Below are 22288 nucleotides of genomic sequence, written 5' to 3'. Positions count from 1 at the left end.
GTTACCTAGCAGTAAAATAGGTACCTGGGTGTTAGTCAGCTGTCACGGGCTGCTTCCTGGGGGTGGAGGCCTGGTCAAGGACCGGGCCGCGGGGACACTAAAAAAAAAAAAGCCCCGAAATCATCTCAAGATAACCTCAAGATAGTGTGAGTGTGGCATATTGATGGTTCTCGTGTGGAACTCGTAACACACCAAGCGCTTTCCAAAATTTAATCCTCACGAATTAGTCCTTGTAAACAAATCCACAAGGGCCGTGACGAGGATTCGAACCTGCGTCCGAGAGCATCCCAGACGCTGCCTTAATCGACTGAGCTACGACATGGTAAAAAAGAATTGCAACCAGAAATTCTACTGAATTTACGTGGATCCGGCAGCCTCTCCGAGACAGTCCTCGGAGAGTGTAGCGTAGTCCTCGTAAATTAATCCTCATAACTAATCCACGTAAGTTGATCCTCGTGAATTAACCCACGTCAATTAATCCTCACGAGCTGGTATTTAGATCTGGTGTAAACGAAAATAGTAATTGATTAATTGAAAAAAAGGAATTTAGTGACTGGAAATTGATTAATTGAAAATAGGAATTTAGTGGCTGAAAATGGAAATTGATTAATTGAAAATAGGAATTTAGTGGCTGAAAATGGAAATTGATTAATTGAAAATAGGAATTTAATGACTGAAAATGGAAATTGATTAATTGAAAATAGGAATTTAGTGGCTGAAAATGGAAATTGATTAATTGAAAATAGGAATTTAGTGACTGAAAATGGAAATATATCAATCGCTGACAGTGGGAATGTAACATTATAAATTAAACAACAGAAACAAGGTGAGCGAAATGATGTTTTTTTTTTTTTTCCTTTGTCGACTGCTTGGTCTAGCTGATTGCCTTAATGGTCATTAACCCGTGATCTCCTCCGTAATGGCGGGGTCTCAGCCTGTGTTGGGGGGGGGGGAGGTGGGGGGGGGGGGGGGCCAATGTAAGCCAAACTACTTCTGACTGTCCAAAAGCTGCATTTTTTGACTGGTTGTTGTAAACTGACTGTCTCTCTCCTCTCTAACTGTCAAAAAGAACTGCTTGTATTCACGCATGATGTTGTTCAATCCGGCAGGATACGGGAGGATAGGAACCGGGCCGACCGCGTGCTGGGACTAGAGAGGGACGAGGCCCCAGACCGTCCCATCTCTCCACACAAGACCAACGGTGAGTTGTTACTCGCGTCACTCATCCCTTTTTAAGGGCCACTCACGTCACTCATCCCTTTTTGAGGGCCACTCACGTCACTCATCCCTTTTTGAGGGCCACTCATGTCACTCATCCCTCTTGAGGGCCACTCACGTCACTCATCCCTTTTTGAGGGCCACTCACGTCACTCATCCCTCTTGAGGGCCCCTCACGTCACTCATCCCTCTTGAAGGCCACTCACGTCACTCATCCCTCTTGAGGGCCACTCACGTCACTCATCCCTCTTGAGGGCCACTCATGTCACTCATCCCTCTTGAGGGCCACTCACGTCACGCATTCCTCTTGAGAGCCACTCACGTCACTCAAAATTAAGCTCTAGATTAACACATACACATTGTTCAGTACACAAGTTTGAGTCAAGAGATAATAGCACACATTAAATAACCTTATTGAAACCCCTGTTCCACAAAGCTGTTGCTGCTGGCACCAGCCTTCAAATATTAGGCTAGTGGGTGGGGGGGGGGGGGGATTGTGAAATCTCGGATTTGAGTTGAACAATGCAGTTTGGCACAGTTGAATCATCAGTAATGACGAAGAACAATTAGGAAATCCTTCTTCATTTCATTACTTGAAGCATAAGATTCAAGATGAGACGCCCCCAGGTGCAGGACAGGAATTAACTCGGGAATTAAGTATGTTGGGACGAAGCTAGGTAGTTACTCTTGCTTCTATACACGCCCCTTGCCCCTTCACCACGTTCCTTGCCCCTTCACCACGCCCCTTGCCCCTTCACCACGTTCCTTGCCCCTTCACCACGCCCCTTGCCCCTTCACCACGTTCCTTGCCCCTTCACCACGTTCCTTGCCCCTTCACCACGCCCCTTGCCCCTTCACCACGCCCCTTGCCCCTTCACCACGTTCCTTGCCCCTTCACCACGCCCCTTGCCCCTTCATCACGCCCATTTCATCCGCTGGGTGTTAATTTCATGTATTATCATCAATATTATTTTGCCCAATATGTATCATGATTCTTGTACCTTACTCCATGGCGAATATTCGCATGTACGAAATGTAGACTTGTACCTCTTAGATCATCTCGTTACATAGCCATACAGTGCACGAAACAAGTTGCACTGTAACACACCCGTTCGAACCCCATTAATGGGGTTACTACATATGAAGACTTGGCCCGTGAAGCCTCAACTATACACAGACAGGTGGGCCAAGACTGATCAATACCACACACATTCAGGTGGGCCAAGATAGACCTTCATCACACAAACAGGTGTTAAGACATGACTCCACATACCTACACACACCCATACCCACACACACCCACACCCCCCCACACCCACACATACACACCCACACTCCCACACACCCACACCCACACACCCCCACCACACACACAGGTGGGCCAAGACAGACCTTCATCACACAAACAGGTGTTAAGACACGACTCCCCACACCCACACACACACACCCACCCCTACACCCACACCCCCCCACACCCACACACACCCATACCCACACCCCCCACACCCACACACCCCCACACCCACACGCACACACCCCCACACCCACACGCACACACCCCCACACGCACACCCCCACACATACACACACCCATACCCACACCCCCCCACACCCACACAAGCCACCAGCATATATCACCCTAGTGGCTATAACCTTCCCTCCCCCCCATCCATCCCTCCGGCAGAGAAGCACCATCTATACATGCAGCATTCACCAGTGTGGCTTGACAGCACACATACCCATCCTGCAGGGTACGGGGAGGGCGACGCCCTCAACCTTAGCAGTAAGAGCGACTCGCGGGACGACCTGAGCGACGCCCCGACGCCGCGCGACGACCGCGACGACAAGGATGACGGCCTCTCCGACGCCGACGACCTCGACGACAAGAATGGTGAGCGAACGACTCTGTCTTTGGTACCTTTCATTGTTTTTTTCCGCCCTCCAATTGAAAATATGTTAAAACTCATTTATAATGTTCATTGTAATTCATCCATTCTACTCATGGGTAAGGAGAAAGTTTGTGACTTCATATGCCACTACACATAAGGGGCATAACTGGCAAACCCCTCTCAGTGTTCAAGAGAGAACTGGATAAGCACCTCCAAAGGATACCTGATCAACCAGGCTGTGACTCATACGTCAGGCTGCGAGCAGCCGCGTCTAACAGCCTGGTTGATCAGTCCAGCAACCAGGAGGCCTGGTCGACGACCGGGCCGCGGGGACACTAAGCCCCGGAAGCACCACAAGGTAGCCTCAAGGTAGGTAGGTAGCCACATGGAAGGGATGTAGTTTGTCATGTTCTCCTTTCCATGTTGTGAAGCCCTTCTATGTTCCTTTCCATATATTGAAGCCTTTTTTCCCTTGATAATTTTATTTTCATTCTTATCTGTTCAGCACATTAGAATTTTAATTTTGTATGGAAAGCCTACAGGCCTACTCTTTCAGAAACCAGCTTTGGATGTTATATAATGAAGATAACGCTAATGTAACTCTTTCTACATATTATATAATGAATAACATGTACAATAAATATCACAATAACGTGATGAAACGATGAATAATGACATGATACGACGGGTCTAGACCTTCATCACCTCAGCCACGTGCCCAATCGTTTCTCCAGAGCCATTTACTACACCGAGTGATCAGGAACTGAACACTTGAGAAACATTTACCGCGAAATTCATTAGCCTGACGAACACACGGGGGGAAAACATTTGCCCTCTGCTTTGATCCGAGGTAAATAGATCTGTCATGATGTGTGAGGCGTTGGAGAACCTCTTGCAAGATGCATTAATGCAGGTGAGGGAGGAAGCAAGATGAGGGATGCTGCTCATCCCATCCCATGTTGATCAATCGATCAACAGAAGCGGCTGACAAATTGATTTTTTTTTGTCAACAGCTTAATTCGTGAATAATAGGTTTTATGCTAAGTAAATAACGAACGAGTATTCGTAACAAGAGTGTAGATTCATAGCCAAGTGTGTTAGGAAAAGTGCGCGAGTTACCTTTCCTTATATATATACACACTCACAAGTTGGCTTGCGCATTCAGGAGTGGACATTGTTCGCTGTTTAGTGTGATAGAATTCGATCTTCCAACATCATCTAACATATGCAAATGATTGCACCTGCATAACTGACCCATCTCAAGGCAATTGATCCATATAGGTGGGTAAACTTTATGTCAGTAGACCTCCTTAATGAGAAGCACTTAAGGCCTATCAATTGTAACGGGGGCCCTATTAAACAATTAAAACCCATGGAAAGACTTAATTCTAGTCGTACCTGATGCTAGTTGGAGGCGCTGTGCCTCCAATAGACCAATTCGACCTTTTCTTCGGTCGAGTCACACCTGGTCGACTTGAGGTCGAGTATGTATGGTCAAACCAAGGAAAATGGGGAAGTATTATTTGTTTATGCCTTTAGTGATACCAAGTGGACCAATGAGAGAGAGCTATCAGGCTCACGTTGAGTACTCCTGATTTCCCCCAGAACCAATCAAGAGGCCGAGAATCAGAAGCAAGCCTAAGATACAGGAGAACAGTGCCATTCACATGCGTTAGTCAAAACAAACAGGTTGGGCTGCAGCTCCTGGACCCGGGTTCCATAATACATACTTACAACGACTCATGCATCAAGTTAATTCTCATCATTAGCAATTAATCATCTCCAGGAGTAAGTCGTGTTTATAGTGTATGTATTGATGAATCTCCTCCTGGTCTTGTGGTGTCTTAAGTCCACTCAGAGATGCTTTCTCTGTGTGTGCAGTCTGGGTGTACTGAACTTCTTGATCTGTATTCTTTAAGACACAAGAATGTTTCCTTCTAGGAGCCACCCATCTATCCTCACTTATCCCCTTCTGGTGTAGTCAAGAAAGGGGGGAGTCATCCTCTGCCTCCTTTCTGACCCCACAGGTCTTCTACCGCTCCCCCCCCCCCTAGACCCTCCATGTTGGTCTGACTCCATCCTGACCTTACATTGGTTTTCACCTTCTGGCTTGCCTCAATATGTTACCCAACCACTTGGGCTGAACGGTAGAGCGACGGTCTCGCTTCATGCAGGTCGGCGTTCAATCCCCGACCGTCCAAGTGGTTGGGCACCATTCCTTCCCCCCGTCCCATCCCAGTGCTATATAGTCGCAATGGCTTGGCGCTTTCCCTGATAATTCCCTTCCCTTGCCTCAATATGGATCTCTCACTTCTTCCCCTCCCTACACAACTATTTTCCATTCTCCTGTGCCTTCATTCTCTTCACTCTCCACCCCCCTTCCCAAAAGGACCCCCCCCACTCACCTGAACCCCCCCCATTAACCACCCTGACCCCCTACTATTGGCTCCCCACACTTCACCCATCTTGTTTACCCCCCCCCCCCTGTAGGTCCACCCTGCTGAAATCTCCCCCTTCCCTTAACTGCCCCTTAACTTCCCTGCTTCCCTTGACTGGTGTTTCTAATCCCTGACTGGTGTTCCTAATCCCTGACTGGTGTCCCTAATCCCTGACCGGTGTCCCTAATCCCTGACCGGTGTCCCTAATCCCTGACTGGTGTCCCTAATCCCAGACTGGTGTCCTTAATCCCAGACCGGTGTCCCTAATCCATGACTGGTGTCCCTAATTCCTGACTGGTGTTTCTAATCCCAGACTGGTGTCCCTAATCCCTGACTGGTGTTCCTAATCCCTGACTGGTGTCCCTAATCCCTGACCGGTGTCCCTAATCCCTGACCGGTGTCCCTAATCCCTGACTGGTGTCCCTAATCCCAGACTGGTGTCCCAAATCCATGACTGGTGTCCCTAATTCCTGACTGGTGTTTCTAATCACTGACTGGTGTCCGTAATCCCTGACTGGTGTTCCTAATCCCTGACTGGTGTCCCTAATCCCTGAGCTGGTCTTCTCCCGACAGACCTGAGCGACAGGGACGACTTCGACTACCCAGATCGCCCCTCCCTACACTACAACAACAACAACCTCACCTCCACCACCAACAACAACAGCAGTTCAGGCGGGGGCGTGGGCGGGCTGGGGGCGGGCATGAGCACCCTGCTCTCCGGCACTATCAGCAGCAGCAGCAGTAGCAGCAGCAGTGTCCCCACGCCCACCACCTCGCAGAGCTCCGCCCTCCTGCCCGTCGCCGACGACCGCTTACCTCCAGGTGGGTGTCTGTGGAACATACAAAAGGTATATGGTTAGAATCAAATGAAAATAATAATCTAATAGGAGGAGTTATATACAGGCCACTGAACTTCGACAGAATGGAAGTAATGTGTTGGGCTATGAGTAAAGTCCAAAGTAAAGGCAAAGCAGTAATGTGCTGGACTATGATAGACCATCTAGACCAAACAATGTGTTATGGAGTGTCTTTTAACATTTAACGTTAAACTGTGTTAACAAAGCAACGAGTACCAACGCAGATTTGTAAAAAAAATAGTTGATAATTGTTTCTTTTAACTAACATATTTAGGACCAAACATGGAAAAATAATATTTTAGACACACAGGGAGGCACAAGTGACATCGAAATAGGGAGTGAGGGAAAGAGCGATCACAAGGATATCAGACATCATGGAATGGAATAGATGGGTAATAGCAAAATTCTGTTTAGGTGCCAGATTTCCTAAAAGCTGATTTAATTGGACTAAGAAATTGGATGTTTCTGCCCGAAATGCTGCGCGTACTAGTGGCTTTACAAGATTGTAATTACTATCCTATGTATCCTCACAATCCCAATGTACCTTCTTGTATATATATAAATAAATAAAATAATAATAATAAAATAAATAAAGAAATGTCTTTGGGGAAGGATAGAGTGGATAGACATAACCATGAGGGAGACTTGCTGGTCATGGAATACGATGTGAACGTAGCGATTAGTGAAATAATAAGGATTGCGACGTAGATTCACAATGTATCTACATTGTATATATATATATATATATATATATATATATATATATATATATATATATATCTTTATATATTGTGGTGTTTAGAATGGGAATAATGACTGCCCACAGTTCCCAGAAATCAGGACAATTGAACAACCCAAGAAGACACACTCCTGGAATCTTCTTGAGAACATTGTATACAGCACCTTGAGAAAGAATTTAGGTTACATCCCAAAATTAGGGTTTTAATACACTTATTGTTCATATATTAGGTCTTTCCTTCACTTTCATAGAAAATATTCTTAGCAAAGCTAAAGAACGTCGTGTATCTTATTAATTTAATAAATCGAATAATAATGACTTCACATGGATATAAATCATTGGTCTAAAGAACCATATATGTAAAAATAAAACTGCACATAAAATGATTAAGAATTGGGAAGTCAATCTAGAACAACAATTTATCAAACTAGATTGAAATTTAAAGAAAAAAAGACAGTGCAAAAAACAATAAAGTTCGTTAGCAACCAGCTAAAGCCAAATCTAAAGTTTGTTTTGTGTTAAATGAAACAAAAATTAGGGAAAAGGGGCATTAAAAACTGAGACTTAGATAACTGAATATGACAAAGAAAGTAATAATATTTTAAATAAATGTTTTGTCTCTGTATATACTAAAGAGCTTAATAATTATGCCTCCGCCCGAAGAAGACATTGATTGTGAAGAGGACAGGTTGACTAGTTAAGTCAACTCTAATCACTACAACTTTACTCACGGTTTGCCCGAAACGCTATGTGTACTAGTGGCTTTAGGTATTGTATGTACAATATCTTTAAATCCAACATTATGTATGCAACTCAATGTATGTACCTTTACCTGAATAAAAAATCTAAAATCTAAATCTAAAATCTAAATCTAAATCTAAAATCTAAATCTAAATCTAAATCTAAAATCTAAATCTAAAATCTAAATCTAAAATCTAAAATCTAACATCTAAACCTGAAATCTAAATCTAAAATCTAAATCTAAAATCGAAATCTAAAATCGAAATCTAAAATCTAAATCTAAATCTAAAATCTAAATCTAAAATCTAAATCTAAAATCTAAATCTAAAATCTAAATCTAAAATCTAAATCTAAAATCTAAATCTAAAATCTAAATCTAAAATCTAAAATCTAAATCTAAAATCTAAATCTAAAATCTAAATCTAAAATCTAAATCTAAAATCTAAATCTAAAATCTAAAATCTAAAATCTAAATCTAAAATCTAAATCTAAAATCTAAATCTAAAAATCTAAATCTAAAAATCTAAATCTAAATCTAAAAATCTAAATCTAAAAATCTAAATCTAAAAATCTAAATCTAAATCTAAAATCTAGTGGTTACCAGGAAGGAAGAAGTTAGTCAACAAATAGAAAAATTAAAGCCAAACAAGTCCCTAAGGGTGGGCGAGGTGTTTGCCAGGGTGCTTAAAGAATGCAAAGAAGAGCTTTGCGAGCTCTTGTCTCGCATACTCAATAAATCATTAGCCTGAGGTAGAGTGCCGGAGTTATGGTGAGGTCGGCACCAATTTTTAAGAAAGAAGATAGATCCTTTACGTCGAACAATCGGTCATTTACCTTAATGTCTATTGTGGGGGGGAAACAAAATATAACTTGAATCAATAACTCCAAAAGCCATTCGTCTGAAAAATGAATAAATGATACACAACATGGTATTAGTCTAAGAGCCGCTCAATGTTTGACCAATTTACTTTCATTCTGTTCCAGCATATTTGAGGCAGTTGATAGTGAAAAGGTTTGAGACGCAGTGTGCCTTGGGCCAGATTCACGAAGCAGTTACGCAAGCACTTCCGAACCTACACATTTTTGGCGGTTTTATTTACAATTATTAAATCGTTAATGAGCTCCGAAGCACCAGGAGCCTGTTTATAACAATAACAACAGTTGATTGGGAAGTTTTCATGCTTGTAAACTGTTTAATAAATATAACAAAAGCAATCAAAGATTCAGGAAAGATGTACACGTTCGTAAGTTCTTGCGTAACTGCTTCGTGAATCCGAATTATTGACTTTAACTAAGCTCCTGATACAGGGTCACACGAATGACCAAGACTCAGGGTACTGCTGGTGCTGTCTTAAGATGGATAAGAACATGGTTATATCGAAGGGAAATAAGAAGTTCGTACAAATAGAGTTAAGCCATAATGGGGAAAACCGTTCTTAGTGGCTTGTCTCGATGCTCTATTGTGTCTATATATATATTTGGATTCAGGACTGAGCAGGAATATTTGCAGACGATACGAAAATTAAACGAGAAATAAAATAAGAATATTCAGGAAATCGATTTTGACCATCAAGATAGGGAAATAAATAGGCTTTTAAAATGAATCGAAAATCTGGCAGATGCAGTTTTGACAACTGTGTGGGGGGGGGGGTTGCATTTAATCATTCATTAAATCTAAACGTATTTAACCTCTGTTATAGAACCCAGCTGTATAACACTTAACTTTTTTCACAAAAGCCCTTTTTTTAATAACAATTATACATCAGTCTCAAACTCCTTTATATTCATACAGGCCACAATTTTTTTTTAAATATTATAGATATGTTCTATTTGCCTGATTTAACGTGGGTGTTGTGTGGGGCGCAGGTTTGAGTGGGCTGGCCGGCTTAAGTATGGGCGGGCCGGATGCAACGCCGCCCACCCCACACCACCCACCTCTCTCCTCCCTTGAGAACCTCCTCGGCAACATCCAGAACCTGCTGAAGGTGGCGGCAGAGAGCGTCAGGCACGAGGAGAAGCAGTGGATAAGAGAGAAGGGTAAGTGTGTCGAGAGGTAGACTTGGGAAGGGGGAAGTAGATGAGAGGTAAAGTAGGAGAGGGGGGGGAGGATGAGAGAGAGAGAGAGAGAGAGAGAGAGAGAGAGAGAGAGAGAGAGAGAGAGAGAGAGAGAGAGAGAGAGAGAGAGAGAGAGAGAGAGAGAGAGAGAGAGAGAGAGAGAGAGAGAGAGAAAGAAAGAGACAGAGAGAGAGAGAGAGAGAGAGAGAGAGAGAGAGAGAGAGAGAGAGAGAGAGAGAGAGAGAGAGAGAGAGAGAGAGAGAGAGAGAGAGAGAGGAAGAGAGGAAGAGAGATAGGGAAGTGTAGAAGAGAGGGGGAGAGAGAGGAGGGGGTGTAGAAGAGAGGAAGAGAGATAAGGAAGTGTAGAAGAGAGGGGGGAAAGAGAGCAGGGGGTGTAGAAGAGAGGGAGAGGAAGATAGATAGGAGGAAAAGTGAGAGAAGGAATGGGAGATAGATAGTGAGAAGGAGAGTGTACTAAGCGAGAATGGAGATATCACTGATGACGAATAACAAGCTCACACTGCCGACGAAGGGCAGGACTACAACTGCAAGACTGCCTCACAATGTCCCCTTTACTGCAAGTGGACATAAAGAAAAAACACACACACAAGCAGTCGAAAGACAAGAGTCGACCAACAACCTTTAGACAGACACACAAACACACACATACACACATGACTCCTGCTTCAACACATGACTCTACACCTCCGCAACAACAACAGACCTGATGACTGATGAAAACAGAATCATCAAACATGCTAACACGAGTCTCCACTTCACCGGAGGAAAAAAGAAATTACCTGAAAAACAAAAAAATGATGTCGAAGCAAACACGGCTGTATGAATGAGACTATTGGAGTGATTCTCCTTTTTTCCTTGTGTGTTTATAATGCCTGCCTACCTGGACCCCCCCCCCCCAGAGCACCTGCAGCTGGAGTTCCAGCGACAGAAGGAGATGAGGGAGCGACTCGAGAAGCAACTGGTCGAGGACGAGAAGGTCAAGTGTAAGTTCTTCTACCTTGTCTTGCGTCTTATTAATTATTGGTTGCCCCCTGTATTTTTACTATGTTTATTAGTACTATTTCAATTTTTTTAGACAGTTCCAGTATGAGTTTCAGTTCTTAACTGTCTCACAATGTCCCCTTGACTGCAAGACTGTCTCACAATGTCCCCTTGACTGCAAGACTGCCTCACAATGTCCCCTTGACTGCAAGACTGTCTCACAATGTCCCCTTGACTGCAAGACTGCCTCACAATGTCTCCTTGACTGCAAGACTACCTCACAATGTCCCCTTGACTGCAAGACTGCCTCACAAATGTCCCCTTGACTGCAAGACTGCCTCACAATGTCTCCTTGACTGCAAGACTACCTCACAATGTCCCCTTGACTGCAAGACTGCCTCACAAATGTCCCCTTGACTGCAAGACTGCCTCACAATGTCCCCTTGACTGCAAGACTGCCTCACAATGTCCCCTTGACTGCAAGACTGCCTCACAATGTCCCCTTGACTGCAAGACTGCCTCACAATGTCCCCTTGACTGCAAGACTGCCTCACAAATGTCCCCTTGACTGCAAGACTGCCTCACAATGTCCCCTTGACTGCAAGACTGCCTCACAATGTCCCCTTGACTGCAAGACTGTCTCACAATGCCCCCTTGACTGCAAGACTGCCTCACAATGTCCCCTTGACTGCAAGACTGCCTCACAATGTCCCCTTGACTGCAAGACTGCCTCACAATGTCCCCTTGACTGCAAGACTGCCTCACAATGTCCCCTTGACTGCAAGACTGTCTCACAAAAAACCCTTGACTGCAAGACTGCCTCACAATGTCCCCTTGACTGCAAGACTGCCACCACAGGAAATAACCCAAGGAGGCAGCTTGCCAGTATACAAGGCAAGTCATATGGAAGACTGGAAGATTATGTAAAATAAGTTGCAAAGCTTAGAAGACAAAAGGGGGAAAAAAAGATAAGAGAGGGGCCCACCTCTTCCCCCCCCCCCTCCATAACATGTTTACCTCTCCCGAGGTCTCTCACAGGATCACGGTCCATCTCTCCTAGTCAAAAGGTTTATAGCAACAAGCCCCCACCATGAGGGCCGTCCGTCAGGATTCGGACCGAGATATATATATGCCTTTCGTACCTTTCCGTCCTGGTTTAAACCTGCTGCGTTTGGACCCTCTACACACAACTGCATTGGGTGTTAATGTGACTTCCTTTTCTTCGCTGTAATGATAGTTTATATACCTGTTAGTGCCCCCTTCTTTTGTCTCTTCTACCCCTCGTCTCCTCTACTAATGCCCTCTCCTCTGTCTCTCGCCGCTCACAGTACTCTACCTCCGTAAGCTGAAGAAGGAGAAGCGGGCCCGACGACGTCTGGAAGAGGAACTGACGGAGAAGCTGAAGCGACTTTCCCAGTACGAACCCAACGCCAAGGAGCTGCTGAGGGCTGCTGGTGAGTGTTGGGGGACCCCTCCCTGTCTTGGGGGCCCTTCCCTGTCTTGGGGCTCCACACTGTCTTGGGAGCCCTCCTTATTTTAGTGGGACCCTGTCTATCTTAAGGGGCCCCCTCTCTGTCTTGGGGGCCCCCTTCCTGTCTTGGGGGGCCCCTCCCTGTCTTGGGGGGCCCCTCCCTGTCTTGGGGGACCCCTCCCTGTCTTGGGGGACCCCTCCCTGTCTTGGGGGACCCCTCCCTGTCTTGGGGGGCCCCCTCCCTGTCTTGGGGGACCCCTCCCTGTCTTGGGGGACCCCTCCTTGTCTTGGGAGCCCTCCCTATTTTATGAGGACCCTGTCTATCTTAAGAGGCCCCTCCCTGTCTTGGGGGGGGGGCGCCCCTCCCTGTCTTGGGGAGGGAGTATCAATATCTTAACTATGTATTGATGTGTATAGACAGGTCACTCCCAGCCCTCGGAAATCGCATAAATTTTATATGTCTCCAATTTCCAATTACAATAATCCCTCACAGTTTTTCTGGGCCGCTATTAATCAATAGGGATTAGAATCCACCGAAATTAATCTGATTTAATAGCCACAAGAGAATAAGAAGACTCGGAGCAGACATCTTCACAAAATCACCTTCAAATATTTTATTTTTTTTAAAGCTTGAGGAAGATATAGGTTTAACGAAAAAAAAAATAATAATAATTAAAAGGGAAAACGAACCTAATACAGAACTAACTTTAAACTTAATTGTTTTTCAGAGGGGGGGGAGGGGGGGGGGAGGGAACTAATGCCAAAGAAATTATGCAAACTTTGATTTTTGTGGGAGTGTAATCAACTCTTCTCATCGCATCAGTCATTAATCATATTATCTGGCCCGTTTTTTCTTCAACTATGTCTCCTCCTGTTACCCCATTTTTTCTGACTCGCTAATCACAATGCAACTGTTAGAAGAAGGTCGTGACGAGACGCAAGGAGGGGAGGCGAGTGACTCTTATGCCGGGGAAGCCTAAGGTCGCTTTTGGTCCGCCAGAAACGTAATATCAAAGAATTGGTCTTTCTCGACTTTTTTTAAGGAGGGTCGTCAAGTTAAAAAAAAAAAAGTCTTATTTAACAAGTATATCACAATTATTCGCAACGGAGACGGTGTCTTTTTTATTTAATTTTTTTGTGTTTTTAATTTTGTTAAAAGTCGTTAATCCTTTTGTTCAATCAGGAATATATGATTTTTTTTTAAATGCATTTAACTTCAATATCGTACAAGGGAAACAAACATCATAAAAAAATATATAATTTTTTTTAAATCACCCAAAACGTAAAAAAAAAAACGAAACAATTTGGGAAAAAACAGGTAAGTGAAATCTCTTGAGGGGTAAAATTTCGACATTTTTTTTTCCACCTCTCGGATGAGAGGTGAAGCTCGCTCAAAAATGCACCACCGGCCCTAATGATTCCTATCAATTAATTCATTAAAGTTTTAATTACTGCGCAGATCTCCGTCTTATAATTATCTCTGCTGATTATGTTCCGTGATATTCGATCCCCCACAGCGGGGAATCCTCTGAATTTTTTCGAGAGAATCTTCGCTTTTTTTTCCTCTCTCTCTCTAAACTGGGATGTCTCGATCCTGTTCAGCTGCCATTATTCTTAATTGAAGGAGTGAGTTACGTAGAGGGAGAGTGGGGAGGGAGGGAGGGAGACAAAGAATGGGGAAGGGGAGAGAGAGAGAGATACAAGGAGGGAGAAGCGACATGAAAAGGAGGGAAACTATCAGGGAAGGGGGGAAAGCGCCAAGCCATTACGACTATATAGCACTGGGAAGGGGTCAGGATAAGGATTTGGGATGGGACGGGAGGAAAGGAATGGTGCCCAACCACTAGGACGGTATTTCATTATTTTCTCATTTCTCCTCCTCTCCCCCCCCCCCTTCCTTCTCATCTGTATGGCTCTCTCACTCTCTCCCTTGCCCCTCTCTCTCCCCCCCCCCCATCCCTTCTCTCCCACTATCTCCCTCGCTCTCTCTCTCCCCCCCCTCCCTTCTCTCCCACTCTCTCCCTTGCCCCTCTCTCCCCCCCCCCCCCCATCCCCTCGCTCTCTCGCTCTGTGTGCAAGCTAACGTTGTTTTAAAAAAACATCGGAGGCCTTAATAAGCTCTCAAGTGCAGAAAACAAAGTCGGCGAATGTGTGATGGGCAAGAGTGTGCCAGGTGATCTTCCCCGTCATATCCCGGTCCAGCTGAAGAAAACCAACCAGCGCATTTTCACAAGTCCTTCAAAGTATCAAAATAATCTGAAAACGTATATATATATATTTTTTTTTTTTTATTTTTTTTTTTACCTAGAAGGTGTACCACCTCTGGTGCAAGTGTAGGGGCCCATAGCCTCGGAGAAGAAAATAAAGAGTACTCAGAGAAGACCTTGTGGATCCTCACTGAACACTTTGATATTTTCTTCTTCTACATACGACAAATTAAGCGAATTTGTCGACCGATCTCACCTATTAACATCGGTAGAGCGGACAGGTGTCGTAGTAACCAGACATGTCTGTACGCTTGTACCGGGCATGTCTGTACGCTTGTACCGGGCATGTCTGTACGCCTGTACCGGGAATGTCTGTACGCCTGTACCGGGCATGTCTGTACGCCTGTACCGGGCATGTCTGTACGCCTGTACCGGGCATGTCTGTCCCCCTGTACCGGGCATGTCTGTACGCCTGTACCGGGCATGTCTGTCCCCCTGTACCGGGCATGTCTGTCCCCCTGTACCGGGCATGTCTGTCCCCCTCTAATAGATATTCTGTCCGTCTTAAGACAGTCTCTGTGGCGCAGTGGTAACACACTCGCCCCGCGCGTAAGCGTTTCAGGGCCAGGTTCGTATCCTGACCGAGGAGGATTGACTAGGCCCCAATCCTGAACGGATACGCCTCTGTTCACCCAGCAGTGATTGGGTATACCTGGTTGCTAAACGATTGGAGGGGCGAATTCCAAGGGGAAACTAGTGGGTAAGGCTCACCAATAGGAAGGGAAAGCTCTCAGTCTGCTAGCAGGCGCGTGTCCCTGTACCCATTTGTCTAGACAAAGCAAAAAAATATTTTCCATAGCTGTGGCGTATGAAGAGTTTTTCGTTAGGAAAATGAAGTTATCCAAGATGGATAGGGGGGAGGAGGAGGGGGGAAGGGAGGGGGGGTAGGGAGGGAGGGAGAAGGGGGAGAGAGAGAGAGGGGGAGAGAGGGGGGGAGAGAGAGGGGGAGAGAGAGAGAGAGAGAGAGAGAGAGAGAGAGAGAGAGAGAGAGAGAGAGAGAGAGAGAGAGAGAGAGAGGAGAGCGAGAGAGAGGAGAGCGAGAGAGAGAGGAGAGCGAGAGAGCGAGAGAGAGAGGAGAGCGAGAGAGAGAGGAGAGCGAGAGAGCGAGAGAGAGAGGAAAGCGAGAGAGCGAGAGAGAGCGAGAGAGAGAGCGAGAGAGAGAGCGAGAGAGAGAGCGAGAGAGAGCGAGAGAGAGCGAGAGAGAGCGAGAGAGAGCGAGAGAGAGAGCGAGAGAGCGAGAGAGAGAGAGAGCGAGAGAGAGCGAGAGAGAGAGAGCGAGAGAGCGAGAGAGCGAGAGAGAGAGAGAGAGAGAGAGAGAGAGAGAGAGAGAGAGAGAGAGAGAGAGAGAGAGAGAGAATGAGACGACGTGATAAAGAGAGCGAAGGAGAAAGAGCTAGAAGGATAATCAAACAAATGAGATTGTGAGGATTAACAAGTTGCGACTGTTAGAGACTGTTTGAGACTGGCTAATCGCATTACTGGTTCACCCTGTTCCCTCCACTCCTTTTTAATCGCGTTATCAGCGGTCAAAAACTTTTAAGCAAGTCTCCCCAGTTTCTTTTATAAATCCCCCATTTTTTATGTTTTTTTTTTTTTTGCTGCATTTGGAAAACCAGTTTTCACTCCCTTCCCCCCCCCCCTCCCTCCCTCCCTCTCTCTCTCTCTCTCTCTCTCTCTCTCTCTCTCTCTCTCTCTCTCTCTCTCTCTCTCATCAGCATGATCAAAATTCCTCAACTCTTTAGAAGACTTATTTTGTGGGGAGGGGAAGGGATGGGGGGGGGGAGGGGGATGGATGGGTGGGATTGAAAGGGATGGAGGCCTATCCTTCGTGTTCTCATTTTTATACCCATTACTTTTCCGTTGTTACGCATTTATTCGTTATTTTGCGATATTATTAATGTTTGTTGCTTTGTTAACTCTTTCTGAGGGGGGATATTTGTTACGGAAGGAGGGGGGGGGTGTATTACGGGGGGGGGGGCACAAATAGGTGAGTACACACACACACACACACACACACACACACACACACACACACACAGTCCCTTATTACAGCTTTTTGCACTCGATTGTAGAGACTAACTCCATTCACAACTTTAAAAGCAGGTATGAGACGGAAACAGGCCAGGAGTTATTGCATTAGACAACCAACGGCCAGAAAATCGGGGTCCAAGAGCTCGGGTTCGATCCTACAGCCACACCAATCAGCCCCTTATTACAGCTAATTACATGCAAAGTATGATGATTTTGAGAATTTTGTCGAAAATTGTAGAATATGGCAAAAATAGAAAAAAAAATGAAAATAATTAAAGTCATAATGCTACTGCAAAATATTTCGTGGGGGTCAATTTAGTACCGTGTCACGTGGCACTCTTCTGCTTCATGCCAACCCCGACCCACTCGCCAAGGGCGCATATACCCCCGAGCAGACAACTCCAATTTAGATAGCTCTTGCATATTTGTTACCGTAACTAGGTCATTGCTGTTACTGCTAAGTGTGTTACGGTGGCAATTGGGTAGTAACTGAGAATTACCTTACGTTATGTAAATTTTTCGGTTATATTAGTTGTGGAGATGGTGGCCGCGTTGTGATGGTGATGGTATAGTGAACTATTACTGATGGTGATAGTGGGTTTCACTGGTAAAATGGTTGTGATGGCTGGGCGGTGAGGTAGTGGTTATGGTGGAGTAGTTGGTGTGGTTGGGGGGGGGGGGGTAGTATAGTGGGGTGTAGTTGTGGAGTACGGTAGTGGTGGTTGTGGTGGTCGTAAGATGGTGGGGGTCGTGCGGTAGTGGTGGGGGTTGGGGATGGCGCAGAAGTGACTGTGGTGGTGGTGGTGGTGGTGGTGGGGGTGAGATAGTGGTTGTGGTGAAGGTCTGGTAATGGTTATGCTGGGGTGTGGTATTGGTTGTGTGTGTGGGGGAGGGGGGAAGGGAGGGAGGGGGCATGTGGTAGTGTCGTGGAACAGGTAGTGGAACATGGCCAATAACCACACACACAGCCCCCCCCCCCCCCGACACACACACACACACACACACACACACACACACACACAGATGAGTGTGTAGAGTACCCAGATGAGCCACAGAGACGTTAGAAAAAAATTTTTAGTACCCAGATGAGCCACAGAGTACCCAGATTAGTACCCAGATGAGCCACAGAGTACCCAGATTAGTACCCAGATGAGCCACAGAGACGTTAGAAAGAATTTTTTCAGTGTCAGAGTAGTTAATAAATGGAATGCACTAGGAAGTGATGTGGTGGAGGCTGACTCCATACACAGTTTCAAATGTAGATATGATAGAGCCCAGTAGGCTCAGGAATCTGTACACCAGTTGATTGACAGTTGAGAGGCGGGACCAAAGAGCCAAAGCTCAACCCCCGCAAGCACAATTAGGTGAGTACAATTAGGTGAGTACACACACACACACACACACACACACACACACACACACACACACACACACACACACACACACACAGCGCCAGGAGCACCAACGCCTGCACGCGGACACTACCATCCACCCCCCTTAACCTTTTTGTCACAAACTTTGTGGTCCGGGTTTTTGCTAATGTTAATCTTTACGCCCGAAGTCCTCCCCCCCCCCCACCTTCCCCCCCCTAGTATAATAAACTATTTTCCCAACCCTACAAGAACCACAGATAAAATAAAGGACTAGAGAGGCTTAGAATAGTAAAAGTTGTTTAATGGCCCACTTCTCCCGTCTTAACTGTTTGTGTGTGTGTCCCCGGGTACAGCGGAGTCCCTGGCCAAGGAGGGGGTCAACAATGCCGCCGTCGCAGCCGCAGCGGCGGCGGCGGCAGCTGCGGCCTCCGGCGGGTCTTCAGGACAAAGCGACAACCCTCACCACAGCCCAAAGACACATCAATCACAGCAACAGCAGCAGCAGCAGCAGCAACAAGATCTGCAGGACGTCCGCACATCCCAGAGCGGTGAGTCCTTTAACCTGTGTTCTAATTAGGGAGATGGGGGGGGGGGGGGGGGTAGGATGAGCCCCCTTGAATGGGGGGGGAGGAGGGGCATTTGAGGGAGGGGGGGGGGAGGGGAACACCCCCCACAAACACCCCCACCTCCCCCATAACCCCCCTCCCCCCCCCTCTATCACTTGTCCTCCTGCAACACTGCCTTTATCTATCTTATCTTTTAATTAGCATTATAATTTTTATTAATTGTTGCTATATAACTTTCCTATAGACTCTGTCTCTTTCTTCGTTATTGTTATTTTTTATATTATTATTATTATTATTATTATTATTATTATTATTATTATTATTATTATACATTTTCGTGACCAATTGCAGTCTGATTATATTCGTATGTATGTATGTATGTATGTATGTATGTATGTATGTATGTATGTATGTATGTATGTATGTATGTATGTATGTATAGTTGACAGGAGTTTATAGAGCTCTTATTGTGTGGTGTGTGGATGTAGTGTGTAGGCTTCAGCTACACAAGGTGTCGCCTACAGCTTTATACAGTATATCTTGTACCTTATATAGTGTAGCCTTATAGAGTGTATATGCTGTATACACCTGTATAAGCTATATGAAAGAGGTTTAAGGTGTTTGTGTGTGTGTGTTTGCTCGAGGGTAGAAATAGCTCTATCTACTAAATCTATCTATCTACTCTATATATAAAGATATTTACTCTATCCTTTTGAGATGTATTATCTTTTTCTCAGTGAACTTACTTGAATGTGTGTGTGTGTGTGTGTGTGTGTGTGTGTGTGTGTGTGTGTGTGTGTGTGTGTGTGTGTGTGTGTGTGTGTGTGTGTGTTCATTCGTTAACAAGGTTATAGAAAGAGGGCGGGGCCAGGAGGCTACAGGAACTGTACATAACCCATAACGTATGCAAATCTTACCACATTTACTTACATTTCAAGACTTCTTGAAATGACTCTGTTCAGCCTTTGCCAAGATGGCACCTGATTTGGCAACGCAAGTCTCGATTTCTCTGGCAATACTGACCAGCCTTATGGCAACATTCGCTGTCACTCAACACCTGAATCTGTGCACCAAATTGATCAACAGATCTGTTTTGTGAAAGCAGATTCTGATATGCCGGTACCATTGTTTTAAGGCCGGAAGCCTGTTAGGATCAGTTAGGCAAGGCTTCCAGTGGTCACCCATCCAGTGATGGCCATGGAAGTCTAATTCGTGTTCTCAGGTCCACTTGTACACTCCCTGGGAACCACACGTGGTCGGGACCAAAGAGCCGAAGCTCAACCCCCGCAAGCACAACTAGGTGAGGACATTGGTGCTTTCAGGCACCATCTGAGGTGCCACAACGCCTCCTGCCGGGGGGCGGCCCTCCACGGGCGTCGACCCTAGCACTAGACAAAGACACAAGAGTCGACAAAAGGGAGTTCGAAAAAAAATGAGTTATGCCGACGAGCAGCGATTGCTAATCCCGTCCGGCTGTCTATAGCAAGACTCGGTATTCAACTCGTTCTTGTAACTCAAGTATGTGTGACGTAGGCTCCTCGTTAGACCAAAGAGAGAGAGGGGCTGTCCACTTTTGTCCGAGTAATTAGTTGAAGAGGAGACGGTGTGTGAAGCGGCTCCGGACGAGGCATGCAAGTGACCCATTAACATCTAGGGCAGGTCTCCTGTTCTCCCTTCAACGCACGCCCATCAACACGATAACCGTATTCAAGCCGCAACCCCATCTTTGCCCACCCGAGTACTCGTTCTCGACGCCGACTTCGACGACGTCATTGTCCTTGTCCTCGGCAGTGGTGATGTATTCGAAATGTTAGATATCATCACGAGACAAATTTACGACCTCGCCTCTTCTGGTGGATCTCTTCCCCACGTTTGGAAAAAGATTGAGAGAACGGTCAACACAAGAGGCTATATTGCAGGGAGCGAGGTGTGTGTGTATATATATAGGGGGGCCGCCTCCGGCCTCCCTATACGACCGAAGCGATAGCTATCCGGTTGTGTTGCTGCGACTGTTGAAAGCCTCGGCGATCCGAAGCCAGATTAGAGCGTATGGTTCTCACTTAATGTCACTCAGGAGCCCACATTTCGTCTGATTTATTTCGTCTTAAAGTTAAGGTTGGGCTTCAATTGGCCTTGTCAGCGGATTCTTCCTGCAGATTATGGACGGTGGGTCTTTGACAACACGTTTAACAAAATGAGGATAATGATACGATGTTTTCACAGCAAATTCATTCCATGTATACCAGAAGAATCAAAGTTCCATACGAATATGCACTCACGGACGGGTACAAAGGCTTTGACACAACTTTCGTCACGAAACGCAACGAGCCCAAACATTGCGGACACTCCAAACAAGCCAAAGACCTCCCCTAAACGAGGCGTACATATACAACCTTTTTTTTTTTTTTTTGCTCTCTTCTTGATGGCTCTTCAGAGCGACCAAAAGAGGAGTGCCGTAAACTGCCGTTTATGTGGTAATGCCGACAGTAAATCAAACAGAGATAGAGAGAAACACAGACATTTAGATATCAAGTCTGCCCTGATGAACTGCTATCCCGAAAATCAACACAGAATTATTGCCCCTCTCCCCCCCCCCCCCCTCTCTCTCTCTCCCCTGTATATATCTTCAGTAATGATGTATAAAACTGAGGGTTTAAAGCGATATCTTAAAACTTTTAATTGAAGAGCATCCCAGTATCCACGTATAATTTATATATATATATATATATATATATATATATATATATATATACATACATATATATATATATATATATATATATATATATATATATATATATATATATATATATATATATATATATATATATATATATATATATTTATTTATATATATATATATATATATTTATTTATATATATATATATTTATATATATATATATTTATATATATATATATATATATATATATATATATATATATATATATATATATATATATAGTTCAAAGAAATGCCCAATTTTTCCAAGAATTTTTTTTGTATTGGTCAGGTGTAAGCCATTGCGGCCTGTTGTTTGCCTATGAGTGATCGTTTTGATTGGCGGCTGCTATTCAGCGATCTGATTGGCTGCTGCCATTCAAAGATGAATGATTGGCCGTTACTATTGAGCACTGTGATTGGCTGCTGCCATTGAACGCTGTGATTGGCTATTGCTATTGAGCGCTGACTGGTTGTCGTTACCGAGCGCTGTGAATTAGTTGTTAATTAAAATGAATGAGCTCTGCGATTGGTCGTTATTTGAACGATGATTCGGTTTTGGTATTGAGCGCTGTGATTAGTACTTTCAATGAACGCTGTGATTCACTGTTGCAATTGGATACTGCGATTGATAAGCTGTTGCTGTGAGCGTTGTGCTAGCCTATTACTGTTATGTGTGCTGTGATTGGCTACTGATGTTAACCCCCCCCCCCCTGCGATAGGCATAGAGCCAATGATGTAGGTTGTTGCACAGCCCGTTGGGCTAACCTGCTGCTCAGAGCCTTCCTGAGCTAACCTGCCACTGAAGGCTGCTAACTACCCTGTGTTCCCGCTCCTGTGCCAGGTAAGTTACGGGCTCACCATAGCCCGTGCTACTTGGAACTTGTTCCCAGTAGCTGAATCTGTAACAACATACGCTG

The 22288-nt window shown here is 45.1% G+C and overlaps 1 protein-coding gene across 4 annotated transcripts in view; it reads left to right on the top strand.

The window, feature by feature from the left end:
* LOC123752265 (dachshund homolog 2-like) overlaps positions 1-22288 on the top strand; it is a 212954-nt gene that overhangs the window by 167942 nt on the left and 22724 nt on the right. For 3 of the 4 annotated variants that reach the window (XM_069302981.1, XM_069302980.1, XM_069302983.1), the window contains 7 exons: positions 1110-1201; positions 2903-3109; positions 6119-6367; positions 9749-9919; positions 10858-10941; positions 12268-12393; positions 18435-18629. In XM_069302981.1, the coding sequence (XP_069159082.1) occupies positions 1110-1201; positions 2903-3109; positions 6119-6367; positions 9749-9919; positions 10858-10941; positions 12268-12393; positions 18435-18629 (1124 nt within the window). The remainder of the gene's footprint in view (positions 1-1109; positions 1202-2902; positions 3110-6118; positions 6368-9748; positions 9920-10857; positions 10942-12267; positions 12394-18434; positions 18630-22288) is intronic. The other variant, XM_069302982.1, reaches the window with a different exon arrangement.

This window comes from Procambarus clarkii, chromosome 49 (genome assembly GCF_040958095.1).
Source record: "Procambarus clarkii isolate CNS0578487 chromosome 49, FALCON_Pclarkii_2.0, whole genome shotgun sequence".
Lineage (NCBI taxonomy): Eukaryota > Metazoa > Arthropoda > Malacostraca > Decapoda > Cambaridae > Procambarus > Procambarus clarkii.
The sequence above is the reverse complement of the archived record's forward strand: the minus strand, read 5'-3'. Positions and strand labels throughout refer to the sequence as shown.